General features: G+C 45.2%; 1 protein-coding gene across 1 annotated transcript in view; it reads right to left on the minus strand.

Annotated features, from left to right (window-relative positions):
* Positions 1–17563, minus strand: part of LOC111146901 (collagen type IV alpha 1 chain) — a 134459-nt gene that overhangs the window by 66778 nt on the left and 50118 nt on the right. Inside the window, exon 2 of the mRNA XM_022502638.1 lies at positions 9888–9947. Coding sequence (XP_022358346.1) covers positions 9888–9947 — 60 coding nt within the window. The remainder of the gene's footprint in view (positions 1–9887; positions 9948–17563) is intronic.

Consider the following 17563-nt stretch of genomic DNA (forward strand, 5'->3'; position numbering starts at 1 on the left):
GGGGTGGGGTGGGGTGGGATGGGATGGTAGACATTACTTATCTGGCTCCAGAACTCCAGTGGATCTCACTATAGATAGACTTTGTTCCTTCACCAATCTTCTAGGGGAAGCCATTTCAAAATCAAGCTGTTAGCTGGATACTAAAAGTCTCAGAATTCACATCAACTTACAGCATGGATTTCCTACCTAGAATCAGTGAAATCACAGATGACCGTCATGTGCTTTGATGGGACATCCATCAACTTCACGATCACACAAGATGTGTGTAAGGGATTCGTGTCTATCCATTGCCAGAAGCACCTTTCAGCTCTTTGTAGGCTGGTCTGGAAGCACACAGTCAGCACCCCCTCATGCTATGGAAGGGGAACCCTTAACGAAGGACCAGAAGCCAGGAATGATTTCATGGTGGAATAGCAGCCACCAGCCAAGAACCACTCATTGTTAGCTCCTCGCACTTCCCTGCGAAGCAATGGGGCAGCCATTTAACATCTTGGAGCCAGATAAGCCTGTCCTTTTATAAAACCGTGTGCTCAAGCGGCGGAGGTGGGCTCAGCCACGGTGGAGACCAGACTGTGTTCAACTGCACCTTTAACGTTTCTGATGGATTTGCCAAAGGGGAAAGAAGACACAGGGGCACCACTTCCCAGCGCATCTGGTCTGCTCATTACCGCTGACTAATTCTTCCTTTGTGTGATGGCGCGTTGTGCTGAGCCACTTAACAAGGATGAGGGTTCTGCAAATATCATTTTTGTGGGTGCAGCTTTCCACGCCCACGCAACATAATTCCTTTGCCTCCTTACGTGCCGTCTGGAAACATATTTTCAGTGTTCGTGATACTCTACCAACAAACAGGAGGAAAACCCAAATGCACCATTTTCACGTGTCGGGGTTGGGTTTACGGTGTCTTTGATCTTGAATTAAAACACACAGTCGCATGTTACTCCTTCCAGAAGAAAGCTGTATTCCCGACAAGCAATGTGTTCTCAGGATCCTATTTACCAAAAAAAATTTTTTTCTCCCCATGCACAGTCAAGACGAGGGCCGTCGGGGCCCCGCACTGGGATGACGGCGTCCACTCACATGAGGTGTGTTAGGCTTTAAAAGTCACAGAACACAATATTCCACTCAGGAAATCTGATTTTCTGCTACTCCTTCTAAACATGGAAACAAGATCAAATCACTATTTTTAAAGCCGCACTAAATGAGTTGTGTTCCAAATATAGCTGAAAAGCAAAAACTGTCAGGTTTTTATGACAGTAAAGGATCACAAGTGTCAGTGTCTCAGAAGCACATGAAAAGGGGCAGATTTGATGGAGTGGAGAGAAAGAGGCAGAGGGACGGAAGTGGGGCAGCACAGCCCATGATACTTCCTACACTATGGGACGGAGGCATCTCCATGGTGTCCAAAGCTTAAGTGAGACTTCCACGTGGGGCTTGTGGGCAGAGTAAGATAAACCCACTGAACATAGATCTGTTCGTACTGACTTCCCTATGGCATATGGTGACCATTGTAACCCTCGGGTTTAAGTTTTTTAAACATTTAAGGCCAAACAACTATTAAAAAAAAAAAGACAAAAGTAGGTGAATGTGGGAACCCATGTTGATTCTCATGAGGATCTGCCAGATGATGAGTCATGTGTAATATGTGGAAATAGGAAATAGGAGACATCTGGAAAAAATCTTGGCATTACAAGACACCAGAAAAAACATGGAAAGGGGAAAGAGGGTGTATTAGCCCACGGGATCCGCCAAGAGGCAGAGAAGGAACGTGCCAGCAGACCCTGCAATGAACACCGGGTGCTCCCAAAGTGATCAAAGTAGGCACTTGGGGTGCCTGATTCCTCCCGTGGCAAAAATAAAGGAAAGTTCTCAAAGGTTCCCCTTGTAAAATCGAGAACAGGGACAGCTGGCTGGGGGAGGGGAGGGGCTCAGGCAACGCCTGCAATTACACGCCATGTCAGGAAAAGCAGCTCACAAAACCCTGCAGGGGGACTTGGAATGCATCAACGGAGAGCTGGGTCCCCTTATATTTTAAGGGATAAGGATTTTGAAAATGGACGTTAAAATCACAACACTGACTAGAAATTGGACAGTGTTTCCAGACAGACCTCCCAAGTGAGTGCATCTCATTTTTCCTGCACCAAAAGCATCCAAAAGCTATAAACATGCTTCCTAACAATGGTTCTGTGGTTGTGAAAACATCCTAACGTCTCTTTAATTGAGGTCCTGGGAGAGCTGCTGCCCCAGGTGTACCCAGTCCATGGTTCTGGTCTTGCAGACTTCACGTGGGAACTGGGACGCCCCCACCAGGCGGGGTCCACCTGTCTTTACACCCAGAAGCCCGCCCGCAGCCAGGCCAGCCAGCAAGCTCTGTCCCCTTGTCCACGCAACTGTAAAATTCCGCTACTGCCGAACTGACACGTACCCACCTAAAGACATTTTCAGTTTTCCGAGTGCTTTTAGCACAATGCCTTCCACTTGACCCTTTCAGCAGCTCGGAAACTGCGGGTCTAAGGCCCCCTTCCTCGTTCCTAGGGGAACGTGGTTGACATGACCTGATAGGACAGACTCAGCTGGGAGATGGCGAAGCTCACACGAGAATCATGGCTTTGATTCCACAAGACAGTGCTTCCCCAAAGGCTCTCCCCAACCTGACAGATGACCGGATGTATCTGGAGAACGGTACATGCTATGCCACGCCTTGGACACTCAGAAGCTTATTTAAGATTCTGAGATGCCCCAGCTGGGAAACCACAAACAACCACTAAACTATAACTCAGTGTTCCCCAGATTCATTTGTCCTTGGAACGTTCTTCCTTATTCCATCCCAAAGGAAACATCTATTAACATCTCAAGATGCTCCTCAGATCATTGATTGGGGAAAGGCCAAACTGCACACTGTCGCCTTTTGGAAATGCTCAAACACTTATAAAAATAAAGATATCCAATCAGTATCAAAAATACCAGAAGTTATTTCAAATATGCTAAACAAATCTTAATTTTATGAACTAAACTTCAAAATATTAAGAGGTTTAGGTATTAGTATTTTGTGGTAAGTAGCACTTTCTTCTGTATTTTGACTATATATTTCAAATTTTACTAGTAGAAAGATGAAATTTATTTTTAAAGAGACTAGATTTTGAAATTCTCACTAACAGATGGAGTGCAGTGTTTAGCAAATAGATTATCGTTATTATTAATTCATTATGATTAATCCAAATCAGTTTATTTGAAGTTTCAAAGAATTTATACAAAGTATATTTACTTCCATTTACTTTAAGAAAGCATTAACTCTCTAGGGATAAATATGACACCTTTAGTATTTAGAACAATGATTAATATAATTTAGTTTATGGGAAAAATATTTTCAATACCCTGACAAAAACTAAAAAAATAGTATATAACGTGTATGTGTAATTCTATACTGAGTGAAAACAGAGTAACTAGTTGTTATATAAAGTATAACATACAAAGCACTCTAGTATTTTTTATTTCATAATGAAAGCATAGCTAAAAATACTTCTGTTATTAGCCATGAGTAAATGAAAAGAGTGATGAAATAAATATGTGAATTAATTGAAGACCATTCAATGTTGTCCCCATCTCAAAAAAAAAATTCATTTAATATTAAAAGAATACTATGAGCTCTCTGTTGATGGTTGTAGGAGAAAGTGAGACCCTTTGTCATTAAAGCAATGTCAAACCCTGAGGCCTTTCTGAGCACCGTTAAGATGCACGGGCTAATCCCCACACTCCCATCCAGCGGGTCAGCAAGGTCTCTGCCAAGAGCAGCTGATGGAAAGTGGCCAATGTAAAATGGCACAAAGAATTAGAAAGAGGGAAGTCTTGTCTCCCCTCTTGTCTTTAGAAATGATTACCCTTACAGCATTCTTTGCACTTTCTTTCTTATGTCTTGTGCACTTGAGAGAAAGACCCTAAAAATACTTGTTTGTTATCTCGAAGTGCCTGGCAAAGTAGCAGCTGAGAAGGGCACGCGACGGACTCACGGCCACACAGCAACTCTGAGCAGCCTGTGGAAAGAGAAGATGCCTCTCTCCAGCCATAGAAGAGGCTGAGAAACAAGAAGATGTCCCTAGTCTCTGACCGTGCCCAGAATGCCTAAGAAATGTGGCCATACCTCCTGGGAAATCAAGGAGGCACGTCCACTACGTAAGAAACAGAGTGACTCCCTCTCGACCAGAGTGATGGATTTCCTACAGGACACAGACTGTGCCGGACTTCCTGAAGGACAGGGTAGAGGCCCCGCAACACCCCCGCACCCCTGTGCAGGTGCTCTGGGATCTTCTGATGCTGGCCCGAGAAGCCCGCCCCTCAGGGTTTTATTCTGAATGCTGTTGGAATGAGGACCCCCGAACGTGAGCGAATGCAGATTCCTTGGGCTGGGCTTCCCCTGAGCTGCCTCTAGTTCGGAGCGGGGCTCCGACGTGGGCATATGACCTCCGACCTGCCCTGTGTCACAGACAAGGTGGCTCCCTGTGGTTATCTGCTTAACCCCATGGATGCTCATCTGCAACAGGAACGGGGAGGTCTGCCCATGGCCCCAAAGGCATAGGTTCATTTCTTTGCAGTCCCCCAGCAGTCCCTCCCATCACTAAGAAGAAGGTTTTGCTTTCCGGGGCAGGTGGCCAGCAGCACAGCGTCCACCCCATGGATTCAGGTGTAGAGCAACAGGAGCTTGCCCAAGACTTTAGGAAGCTCTGAATGGTGAGTTCATCTCCTTGGGCTCTCCCAGATCTTGCTCTTCTTATCCTGCATGATGGGATCTGACTAGCGCTTGAATCCTGTTGCTTACCTCACATTGCCTCTACGAGACGCGGCTGCCTCGGTGGCTCTCAATCCTGGTAGATTTTGCTCCCCTCCTCCCCCGCCCCCAGGAGACATGTGGCCAAATCAGCAGACGTTCTGCTTGTCACAGATGGGGGAGAAGGTGCTCTCAGCATCGGGTAGGAGGCGGCCAGGGGTGCTGCTAGGCATCCCGCCAAGCCCAGGAACTCCCCGCCACAAAGAACGAGCCCACCTGAAAGGTCAGAAGTACCAAACGCAGAGAGCCTGGACTAGCTGGTTTCTTTAGCTGGAAAATGGGTATAATAATAACACACATGAAAAATCAGCACCGCGCCTGACCCAAGGGAGATGTTCAATACACATCAACTCTCTTCTCTTTCTCACTCTGACACCCCAAAACCAGGATTTCCCTGTCCCGCCGAGATCTGTTGTGAATCAGCAGAAGCTAAAATTCAGTGTCAGGATGCAGACCGACAGGTTTGTATGGAGGTCTGCTGTGGGATGGTCACTGACTGTGGCAAACCAGCTGACAGAGCAGCCCGCTATCCAGTGTAAGCCGGGAAAAGAGCATCCCACGTCAAGAGTGACATGAACATCCTCCCAGATTTCCAGGGCCCAAAACAGAGCCACTTCCAGACTGGCCAGACTTCTCCACCCTTCCAAATCAGATAAGGCACACATTCTAGACAAAAACAAATTCCATTTTCAAAGTTCTCTGCTTTGCGAGCGATCTGGGACTGGCCTATCTGACCACCGAGCAGCCCTGCATGGACCCCACATGCAGAGCAGACCGCACACTCAGCATAACGGCAGAGTGAGCTTCCCCCCAACACCGCTGGCAAGGATCGGAGTGCCAGCAAGTTCAAGTACACTGAGGTTATGAGATACCCACGCAGTTCTCGTTATGTAATAGAAATACGGTAATTCTGTCTAACACAGACTGCTCCCAAGACTGTAGCTGGGAATGTCCCTTCCCAGAGTAACTTTGTTAGGGTCTTTTCTAGGATACACTGACCGGCCATGAGAGCCGTTTTCTGGGATTCGTGGGCTGAAATCCTGTGTGCGTCCTTCTGCCCGTGAGTGACAGGTGATCCTACCCTACACCCAAGCAAGTCGGGGGCCATTAGTGGACACCTAGTGCGCCCGCACCCTACTTCGTCCCTCATCTTCCGGGCTCTGGGCCTCCAGGCCACTCCTCTGTCGGGACAACCGTACCATTTGTTCTTTCTACTGTTTCTCCTGCAGTGCCATCATTTGCTCCTAATTAACTTTGTTATTTACTTCAGAGGCATACCTCTCCCCTCTCTGATTTCACTTGGAGTTCCTTGTTTTGAACGCCGCAGAACAGAATGCTAGCTTTCCACTAGCGTGGGCGCCCATGGTGAAAATACCTCAAGGACCTCTTACATAAAGTCCATTTTGGCAAAATGTAAATGGCCAATTCCCAAGCATACAGCGGTAACTCTTGGGAACCCAGTGCCTCTCCTACTATCTCACATAGTTGAGAAAATCAGGTTATCGAGCAAAAGAAGAGCTTAACTTTTGGCTATTTCTGCATACGCAAGCATTCAGAACGCTAATCAGTTTAAGTAGATAACATTCCCAACAGCGCCGAGGTCCCGGGAAGAACACAAAGTCATTGTGCACAAACCAAATTAATTACCTAAGAGAAAACATCTGAAGATGGGAGCGCCAGCCAGGGAAGTGGGAAAATAAACAGTTCTGCCAGGACCTGAAGTCCTGTGAAGGCCTCGGGAGTTCAACTGTTGGACTCCGAGCAAGACCCCCAGGGTTAGATCGATAACTAAGGGATGGTAACCCGACCTCGGAACTGCTGCATTAACACTTCCTTCTATCTGGAGAACAGAGGGCGTTCCACTCATGACATATCCATGGAAAACAGGACTTCGCCAAAAGTGACCTGGCAGCTGATCCTGGAGACATTCCAGTGTCCGTCGGTGGATCCTAGCAGCCAATCCATGAAAGGGTCCCTCAAGGAGATGTGGAAAAGACATGTCTCAGAAACCAGGATTTCCACATTTCTGAGGCGGCTGACCCTCTGTCCCACTTAGGTAACTCCAACTCTTTCTGAGTTATGTGGCTCTGGTTAGCCCACTTTTAAAAAGAGGTCAAAATTCATTTAACTTGTAGACATTGAAGAAGAGCAGAGTAACTCCTGGGAGAACTGCAGACACCCAGCAGGAGCTCAAACGCAGGCCTGGAACCCGAACCACCAGGCTGGGCTTCCCTGGTTCACTGTGCTTTGGCACCTGACCAGCAGCATGCCCAGGCCTCGCTCTGAGAACGGGGGGCAGTGGAGAAGGACCCGTTTCCCTCACTGATGTGCCGGCCGAGAATAAATGGGTATGTTCTCTGACCTGGGGACAAGAGGGGGCCCTGCGTCTGAAATCCCAGCTCAGCTGTGCTCCACTCTCTCAGGCCATCGCGCTGATTATTTTAACATCAGTTCCAAGACAATTCACGGAAATTTAAAATGTCCTCTTTCTGTGGGGTGAAGGACCTCTTCCTCGGTCATGCATGCTGTGTGAACCATGGGACCTGAGATATTTCTGCTCAAGAGGAGAAGACAGCTCATTTCTTGTTGAAAGGACATAATACTAAACCATTTGGCTATTCCCCTAGATTTCAAGAGGCCTTCTGAATCCTTTTGACAATTACAGTCTTTGAAAACGCAAGTTCAGAATGGCTTAACCCGCAGCTTTCAGGTAGTTTATTTTAAATAATCTTTCTTTCAGAGTAATGTCGAGAATCCAAAGTGGGTGGAGACTGGGTGCTGAAAGAGCAGGGTCAGCCTGGAAAGGTCGTGAAGGGCCTGGATCCCGGATGTCTGGTCCGCTTGCTGGGAAATCTTCCGGAGGCTTAGCAAGGGGGAGAGCAGAATTCTACTCCTTCCACCCAATCCCAACAAGAGCACCAGGGCTTTCCAAGGTCAAGGCTCAGGTTGGCTGGTCACAGTGTGAGGCTGGCCCGAGCCCTCATCCCAAAGAAGGAGCACAGCCTAGTGGTGCGTCTTCATCCTCAACACTCCCTAGACCTTCCAGCACCCAAGTGGGAGGCTGGCCCTACAGCACAGTTCCTGGTCGAGAGAAACACAGACCCGGCCTCACCTGAGCATACCAGCCACCACAAGTGTTTCCTCAACGCTCAGTTTGAAAAGAAATGTTTTCGGACCTTCTGCTGGGGCAGTTGGGTGTAGATGATGCCCAGGACTGAGATGTGGCCCTGCCTCCTCTAGCAATACTTAAACCAAGGCCCTGACTAGCCATCCTCAAGGCATGTTAAACTCGGCCAAAAATACCTGGGAAGTCTACCTGGTTACATATTAACGGGTGGATTTAGGGTAAAAATGAAAATGAAGCAGGCTAGAAAGCACACACACAGAACAGGAAGTCTGAAAAACCAGAGCCATGGGGGGGATGCCACCACGGTCTGCAGCTGCTGGACAGCGGGGGGTGGAGGGGAGCCCGGAAAGTCATCAGAACGGACCGTGTTCTCTTTGAGAGTGAGTCACACGACCCCTGTCCCCCCGAGCCCTGATGCCTTCAGTTACAAGAAAAACACAGCGGTGTTGACACAGGCCTTCATTTCCCATCTGTTGACACAGGTCCTACTTTTTATAGTTTCAAGAATTTCTGTGTTAGCTCAGTGTGCCGATGTGTATCATTCAAGTTAGACCAAAAGGGGTGGGGGGAGACTGTGGTGTTTCTACACTTGCCTCTACTGTAAAGTCAGTCCTAGGAGTGCGCAGGGGAACTAGCCGGGAAAACTCGCCAAATAGGAAGACGAACAGAACATGAAAGTGAATTAGAGCTGACACGGCCGGTAAGGAGAGACGCCAGCGTATTTTCACGTACTGCATTTATTCCGAAACGAGCCGGGTAATACTGGTATCACCAACTAGGAGCATATCTTTTTAAAAAAATAATGTTGGTACCTTTTAGCAAGAGGCTAAAACAAAAACAACACACACATATTCTGCGCAGACTTCTCTGAATTTCAAGAGTGAGTCTGAGACCTGATGGGCCTCCAGCAGGCCATGAGCAAGGGAAGGAGCGTCCTGGCCAGGCTGACCCCTTCCACGCCTGGAGAGCAGGGCTCTCCTCTCCCCCCACCTGCCTCAGGCCCCTGCCTGCGACAGCCCGGCCCGAATGGCTACTGGGCTGTGCCCTCTCACTGCCATACCTGGTTTCTGGGGCCTCTCCAGGCAATTTCGGGATCCTGCAGTGTCGCTGGGGAAAAGCAGGCAGGCACCCGCTCTCACAAAAAACTAAAATGCACCCATCAATTGCCCTCCAATGAAAATGACTTATCCAGATCCATGGGTCTCAAACAGGAGGGGGGGGGCACTCGCTTAGAAAAAAAATATTTTAATTTGACATTTGTCGAACAAGAACTATTTACTGTTTCCATAAATAAATCTGGACAAGTGCGTTAAGGATTAAAAATTGGTTAAAAATACTAATTTGAGGGGCGCCTCGGTGGCTTAGTGGTTAAAGCCTCTGCCTTCAGCTCAGATCACGATCTCAGGCTCCTGGGATAGTGTCCCACATCGAGCTCTCTGCTCAGCAGGGAGCCTGCTTCCCTCTCTCTCTCTCTGCCTACTTGTGATCTCTCTCTGTCAAATAAATAAATAAAATCTTAAAAAAAAAATACTAATTTGAATAAAGGCCCTCAGGTGCAATAGAAACTTTTCCTTTTTTGAGAAAAATGCTAAGTTTTATTCTGACACATGGATTCCAAGGAATACTATTGGCCCAACAGATTTTCTGCCAATACACATATCCCTTCTTGAGTCAAAAAAAGAAAATAGACCAAATCCCTTTTTCTATATTAATTGCCACTAATTATCAGCGTCTTTGGGGAACCACTGTTGAGATTTCCTAGACACCACATTAAGCCTGGTTTTGCCTCTTTATATCACTCTGGGGAAATTATTAAAATAGTATAAGGCTTTAGCACAAATGGCTGATTATTGGGTTAGATTTGATGTTGTTTCTAATGATTTCCATATTAATGGCAATTCAAAACGAACTGTTACAACTTAAGCTTTGGCCACTTACCTTCTGTCCCTTCACTCCATGACAGTCACACTTCCCACAGCCAGAGCCAGCACAACCACCCTGGAAGGAAGAAAAAACATCTTTAAATAGAAGAACTCTTGCAAATTGAGGTCACTTTTTGAATTGAAATGATTTTGGCATCTTCACCCATTTATGGGAGATGTCCCACCCTATTATTATGAGCAAGACCTTAAAATATGAGATCGGATTTGCTCTAATGAGGTTATCACGTATATGCCCCGTGGCTCTTCTCTCTTGCCCTAACACATGAAACAGCAAGCCTGGAGGAGAGCAAATCAAAGTATTGCTTGGTCCACAAAGGGAAGGCCATCATTAATACTTTTTGAAATTGCCTCCCTAGAGATGATTCTAAAAGGACATCAACCGAATTTGTAAGGCTGTGATTCTGATTTAGGACTTTCAGACCTGAGACCAGGGAAACCGAGGGCCTAGGAGAGCAGAGTCCATGCTTTGTCCCTTGAATTCCCAAGGACACAGAAGCATGCAACAAACATGTGTGCAAAGAAGAAATAAATGAAGGAGCTGATGTTAAGCCCAACCTTAAAGAACAGACTTTTCATTCAGTTAAAGCTTGAATGAAAAGAACCCAAGCATGTAATAAAATCTGGAGAAAAGAAACATTCTCCAGAATAGATCACATGTTAGGCCACAAAACCAGCTCCAACAAATTCAAAGTCGAAGTCATACTATGCATCTTTCCTGACCACAATACCATGCAACAAGAAATCAACCACAAGAGAAAATCTGAAAGAGCACAGATACATGGACGTTAAACAACATGCTACTGAACAATAAATGGGTCAACCAAGAAATCAAAGAAGAAATTAAAAAGTACAAGGAAACAAATGAAAATGAAAACACAATGGCCCAAAATCCCTGGGGTGCACCAAAAGCAGTTCTAAGAGAGAGATTAAGAGCAACACATGCCTATCTCAAAAAGCGAGAAAAATCTCAAATAAAAAACCTGGCCTTACACCTAAAGGAGCTAGAAGAAGAAGAAAAAACAAAACCTAAGCCCAGCAGAAGGAAGGAAATAATAAAGATCAGAACAGAAATAAATGATATAGAAATTAAAATCTAATAGAACAGATCAATGAAACCAGGAGCTGCTTCTTTGAAAAGATCAACAAAATTGATAAACCTCTAGCCAGACTCCTTTTAAAAAAAAGAAAGAGAGAGGGAGTGGGAGGACCCAAATAGGCAAAATTACTAATAAAAGAAGAGAAATAACAACCAACACCACAGAAATACAATAAACATAGTATTATGAAAACCTATATGCCAACAAATCAGACAACTTAGAAGAAATGGATAAATTCCTAGAAACATACAATCTACCAAAACTGAAGCAAGAAGAAATAGAAAATTTGAACAGGCCAATTACTAGTAATGAAATCAGTAAAAAAAAAAAAAAAAAAAAAAAAAAAAACTCCTAACAAACAAATGTCCAGAACCAGATGGTTTCAAAGGCAAATTCTACCAAACATTTAAAGAGTTAATACCTGTTCTTCTCAAACTATTCCAGTAAATACAAGAGGAAGGAAAATTCCCAAATTCATTCCAATGAGGCCAGCATCACCCTGATACCAAAACCACATAAAGATATCTCAAAAGAAGAGATAACTACAGACCAATATCCATAATGAACATGGATGCAAAAATCTCAACAAAATATCAGCAAACCAAATCCAACAATACATTAAAAAGATCATTCAACACAATCAGTAGCATTTACTCCCCTGATGCAAGGGTGGTTCAATACTCACAAATCAATCAACATGATACATCACATCAACAAGAGAAAGGATGAAAACCGTATGAACATTTCAACAGATGCAGAAAAAGCACTTGACAAAGTACTACATCCATTCATAATAAAAACCCTCAACAAAGTAGGTCTAGAGGGAACATACCCAACATAATAAAGGCCATATATGGAAAACCCACAGCCAACACCATACTCAGTAGGGGAAAACTGAGAGCTTTCCTCCTAAGGTCAGGAACAAGACAAGGATGTCCATTCTCACCACTTTTATTCAACATAGTACTGGAAGCCCTAGCCACAGCAATCAGACAATATTGAGAAATAAAAGACATCCAGATTGGTAAAGAAGAAATAGAACTGTCACTACTTGCAGATGACATTATACTATATATAGAAAACCCTAAAGCCTTCACCAAAAAAACTACTAGAACTGATAAATGAATTCAGTGAAGTCTCAGGATACAAAATCAAGGTACAAAAATCTGTTGAATTCCTATATACTAATAATGAAGCAGCAGAAAGGGAAATTAAGAAAACAATCCCATTTACAATTATACCAAAAACAATAAAATATCTACAAATAAACTTAACCAGAGGTGAAAGACCCATTCTCTGAAAACTATAAAACACTGATGAAAGAGGAAAGAAAAAAACCCACTGATGTAAGAAATTCAAGATGATACAAGAAATGGAAAAACATCCCATGCCCATGCACTGGAAGAACAAATATTGTTACAATACCCATACTACCCAAAGCAATCTATACATTCAGTGTAATCCTTATCATAATACCAATAGCATTTTTCACAGAACTAGAACAAACAATCCTAAAATTTATGTGGAAACACAAAAGACTTAAATAACCAAAGCAATCTTGAAAAAGAAAAACAGACTGGAGGTATCACAGTTCCAGACTTCGAGTTATATTATGAAACAGTAGTAATCAAAACAGTATGGTATTGGCATAGAAACAGACACATAGATCAATGGCATAGAATAGAAAGCCCAGAAATAAACCCACAATTACATGGTCAATTAAACTTTGACAAAGGAGGGATGAATATACAATGGAAAAAGACAGTCTCTTCAACAAATGGTGTTGGGAAGCCACATGCAAAAGAATGAAACTGAACCATACTTTCTTACACCATACACAAAAATAACTCAAAATGGATTAAAGACCTAAATGTGAGACCTGAAACCATAAAAATCCTAGAAGTCAGCACAGGCAGTAACTTCTCTGATATTGGCTGTAGCAATATCTTTCTAGCTCTCTCTCCTGACGCAGGGGAAATACAAGCAAAAATAAACTGTTGGAACAGTTGCACAGTGAAGGAAACAATCAACAAAACTAAAGGGCAACATACTGAATGGGGGAAGGTATTTGCAAATGACATATCCAATAAAGGATTAGTATACAAAATATATAAAGAACTGATTCAACTCAGCACCCAAAAAATAAATGACCCAACTAAAAAAATGGGCAGAAGATATGAACAGACATTTCTCCGAAGAAGACATCGAGATGGCCAACGGACAGATGGAAGGATGCTCAGCGCCATTCATCATCAGGGAAATGCACACCAAAACCATAATGAGGTGCCACCTCTCCTGTCAGAATGGCTAAAATCAAAACACAAGAAACAACAAGTGTTGGGAGAATGTCGAGAAAAAGGAGCCCTCGTGCTCTGTTGGTGGGAATGAAGACTGGTGCAGCCCCTTTGGAATGCAGTATGGAGGGTCCTCAAAAAGTTAAAACTCGAACTACCCTATGATCCACCAACTGCACTTCTGGGTATTTATCCAAAAAATACAAAAACACTCATTCAAAGGGACACGTGCACCCCAATGTTTATAGAAGCCTTATTTACAATAGCCAAACTATGGAGACAGCCCAAGTGTCCATCGATAGATGAAGGAATAGAGAAGATCCAAGATACACATACCATGGAATCGTACTCAGCCATAAGAAAGAATGACATCTTGTCATTTGCAGTGATGCGGCTGGAGTTAGTACAATGTTAAGTGAAACAGGTCAGTCAGAGAAATCCAAATACCGTATGATTCCACTGAATTTAAGAAACAAATGAGCAAAAGGAAGAGCTAGAGAGAGAGAAAGAGAAACCAAGAATCAGACTCTTAACTATAGAGAACGCACTGACAGTTACAAGAGGGGAGGTGGGTGGGGGCATGGGGATTAAGCACTCATCATGATGAAAAAAATAAAACAATATAAAGTAGCATCCTGTTAAAATAATAAATAAACAAATAAATAAATAGCTGGGGAGGAAGGGAACCAATATGTTCAAAAGTCCACCAGGTGCTACAAACAACCACCTCTCGTGTTGTCTGACCAGCTAACAGCCATACTGAGGTATGTGCTACCATGCCCATTTCACAGATGTGAAATCTGACTTTGGAGGTGCAATATAACACACTAAGATAAGGTTGACGCCAACTTCCATAATGTAATACTGCCAGCACATTAAAAGATCAAAGTAGGATGATGCCTACGTACAGTTACAATTTTCTTAGACCCAAATTTTACATGAAGACAGACACAGTGGTCGTAGACAGAATATAAGGGGGAGTGACAAGGGGTAAGTGAGTGAATGAGCTTTATTAGAGGCTGTGTATCTGGTGTGAGATAAAATGTGTATTTAAATTCCACTTCAAGTGATCATAGTTTCTCAAACATAAGACAACACTACGAATGGTACAGTCATCACGTGCAGTCTATTTTTTTTAACAATATCCTCAAGCCTTAGCCTCGCTGCCATGGAGATCTTCTGCGGAAAACAACGGCATCTGGAGATATTTACTCCATAAAGTGAAAATCTGAACAAGTGCCTCCAAGACAGTGAGCTGTTATTAATTTTATATTTTGGAAATGGGGGCAGTTGACAACAGTCCAAACAGAGATGATGGGTCTGTTTCTTTCCCTCGCTCCCACTGGGGGCAACTTCAGCAAGCCATCTCATAACCTCCTAACTAAATCAAGCCGTGTGCCCAGTTTTGCTTCACCATCTGGGTTTTGGTGACCACTGGGTGTTTTCCCAAGAGGGGAGGTCAAAGTCTTAAGCCTGTGCTCCAGAAGGTTCATCCAAAATGCCCAAAGCCAAGTACTCAGTGACCCAAGAACCATGCCCCAACCATCACCATCTCCGGCCTCATCCCCCGCCGAGGGCTGGCTGCACCCCACGTGGGCTCCTGCAAGGGTGGGTGATATGCCTCTATTACAACACCCGTCCAGTGCTTCACACAGCCTTTGCTTGGAGGCACCCCTCCCAGGGACCCTGAGAGCACTTAGGGCCGGCCCAGAGTCCCACCACACTTGATACGGACCATATTTCATCTGACAGAGTGGAGGCTGGAAGAGCTGCGCTGGGAAATAAAGCAGGGCACTCATGAAACAAGGATTCGTATCAACCGTGAAGACATACGGGAGCTCCAGGGTGGTTCAAGCATTAGTCAACAGACGACTTAGATAGCGGAAACACCGATGGCTCCCCGGCCGCTGGTGGCCATTCAACCAGCCTGCACAGCAAGTGTACAGAAGGATCCCGCCACACCGGGAGGGCAGCTCCCAACAGAGGACTGCCTTACCTACGTTACCAGTCCAGGTAGGAGACCGCAGCCAACTACGGGCCTGGCCAGGGAAGTGGGGGGGCTCCTGGAGCTGCTGGGTGGGCCCCCAGACCAGGAAAACCTGGTGGGCGAGGCATCCCAGTCCCTGGGGCTCCGGGTCAGGCCACCCCTCGGCCCAGCCCTACAGCTCTCCTCCTGCTCCTGAGCCAGGCTCAGGAACACGCCTCTGCTCTTTAAACTCTGCTAAACCCCATCCCACTCCTGCAGATGCCAGAAGGAAAAATCAACCAGGCTAAGACTCATTTATCTGGTAGGAAAGAAACGTCCACCTACCACCCAGGCTCAGCTGGCCAGAACCCAAGAACAGCCTGAAGCAGGACGGGCTCATCTACTTTACAGGTCAATAAGGTTTCTTCTAAACTCCAGGGCAGGCCGAGAATCACAGAACTGAAGCTCAAAATGGCTATTAGGTGATTCTGGGTTTTCTCTTTGAAATGCTGATTAAAATCTCAAAAGCTTATCTCCATTCAATTTGAGGGAAGTTATAAACATGAATTTCCTGGAGCCGTTCCCTTAAGCTCTCAGCAAATGCTTGCATTGCAAGGGACACCAGATAAGAGGTGACAGGGCCAGGGCCGTGGATGTTGGGGTCAAGTTGCTTCTTGTGCCTTTGCGACAGAAACCCACGGCACATGTGTGTGTAACAAATGGCCAGTTTTATCTCGGGCAAGGCTGCAGATCGCGGCCAACTTTGGGAGCAATCTGGGATGACAAATCAAGGACTAGAGCCTTTATTACAGGCTCTGTCACAGAAATAAAAGATCCTCACCCTGCCCCCAGGGTGCTTATCTGCCCCCACCAGCTTATACTGTATATCAAGCAAAATTTTTTTTAAAAAATCCCAAACAAAAGACATTCATGGCTCCTTATCTGCTTTATTCTTGTAGGAAATTTTATTACCAATTCTGGCCCAATGAGACAATTCCAAAGAATTGATCACTCTAATAATATGTAAATCACGGTCTGCTTTTCCGAACTAAGGGCATTTTCAGACCATGATTTTTGTGTCACATTCTGGGCGGCCTGGCATTTTACGTAAACGGTCCTATTGGGAAAAAACAAAACTCATTTTTAGACTAACAAAAATCACAAGATGCATGTTTACTTTGCTAAATAATATCTATTTTGCTTTCTTTAGAAGTTCTTATTTATTTAAGTAATCTCTACACCCAACGTGAGGCTTAAACTCACGACCCCGAGATCAAGAGTCACACGCTCCTCTGACTGAGCAGGCCAGGGGCCCCTGAATCTCTTTGCAATCTCTCTACCCTGGCCCTTAGCATTGCTGTCCCCTCATGGCCCGTACAGGCCTTCGAGTTGCGATTCAAGGGGCACCGCTGAAAAGAACCCCAGTGGAGCTCGAAGGCTCCCTTTCCACCGGGTGTCATGCACGTCTCTGAAAGAGCTAATTCACTTGATTCACGTAAGGAGCCTTAAGTGATGCACATCTCAACTCTCCACCATGAACTGCTAAGTTTGAACAGACCCACGAACGACACGTGACTCAGACTCAAAATGTCACCGGTGACCTCACATGGTAAAGACGACATCACAAGTGTCACAATTTCCTGAGAAATTGCATTCTGCCTTTGGACCTCTCAGTGAAAGAAAAAGAGGAGCAGGGTCGTCAAACTCCGGCAGTTCCCTACTGTCCATACATCTGAGGCAGCTCAGGAGGGCTGCTCATTCTTCCCAGCATCTGGAACATTCTGGGCCCCATCAACCAGCTCTCATCCAACTGTTCCAGATTCTAGAACAGGAAGAATTTGTACATTCTGTGAAGGACTCATCCTGCTCCCTGCCTTTCCCCTCCCTGGAGGACTCCAAGAACCTAAAGCCGAGCCTGAGCATTCCTCCCGAGCAACAAGGTCGCGGCCCAGGAAGCTGGTCACAGAGATGTCCTCCACATGAAACGGAGCATGTAGCTTAAGACCACAAAGGTCAGAAAGTTGTGAATCTTGGTCTCTCTTTTAGAAGTGGGCTATCCATGGCCAACACTAGCGGGGTCCCCAGACCGTGGGGAGAAGAGAATCCCAGACAGCTCTCAGCAGGAGAACATCACGTCTACACCCAATGCTGCAGAAGCACCAAATGAGAACCACGTCTCTCCTGATGGTCCTTCTAGCCTCTCCCCGCAGACCCTACAGCCACTGACCTACCATGAGAGTGTAAGAGGCTGCCTCCAGTGGAGGAAAATCCATTATTAGCTCTCCGGGAAGTGTGGCAGAGGCACAGGTCCACA

Source organism: Enhydra lutris, unplaced genomic scaffold (genome assembly GCF_002288905.1).
Source record: "Enhydra lutris kenyoni isolate GAN:26980312 unplaced genomic scaffold, ASM228890v2 scaffoldscaffold15, whole genome shotgun sequence".
Classification (NCBI taxonomy): Eukaryota; Metazoa; Chordata; class Mammalia; order Carnivora; family Mustelidae; genus Enhydra; species Enhydra lutris.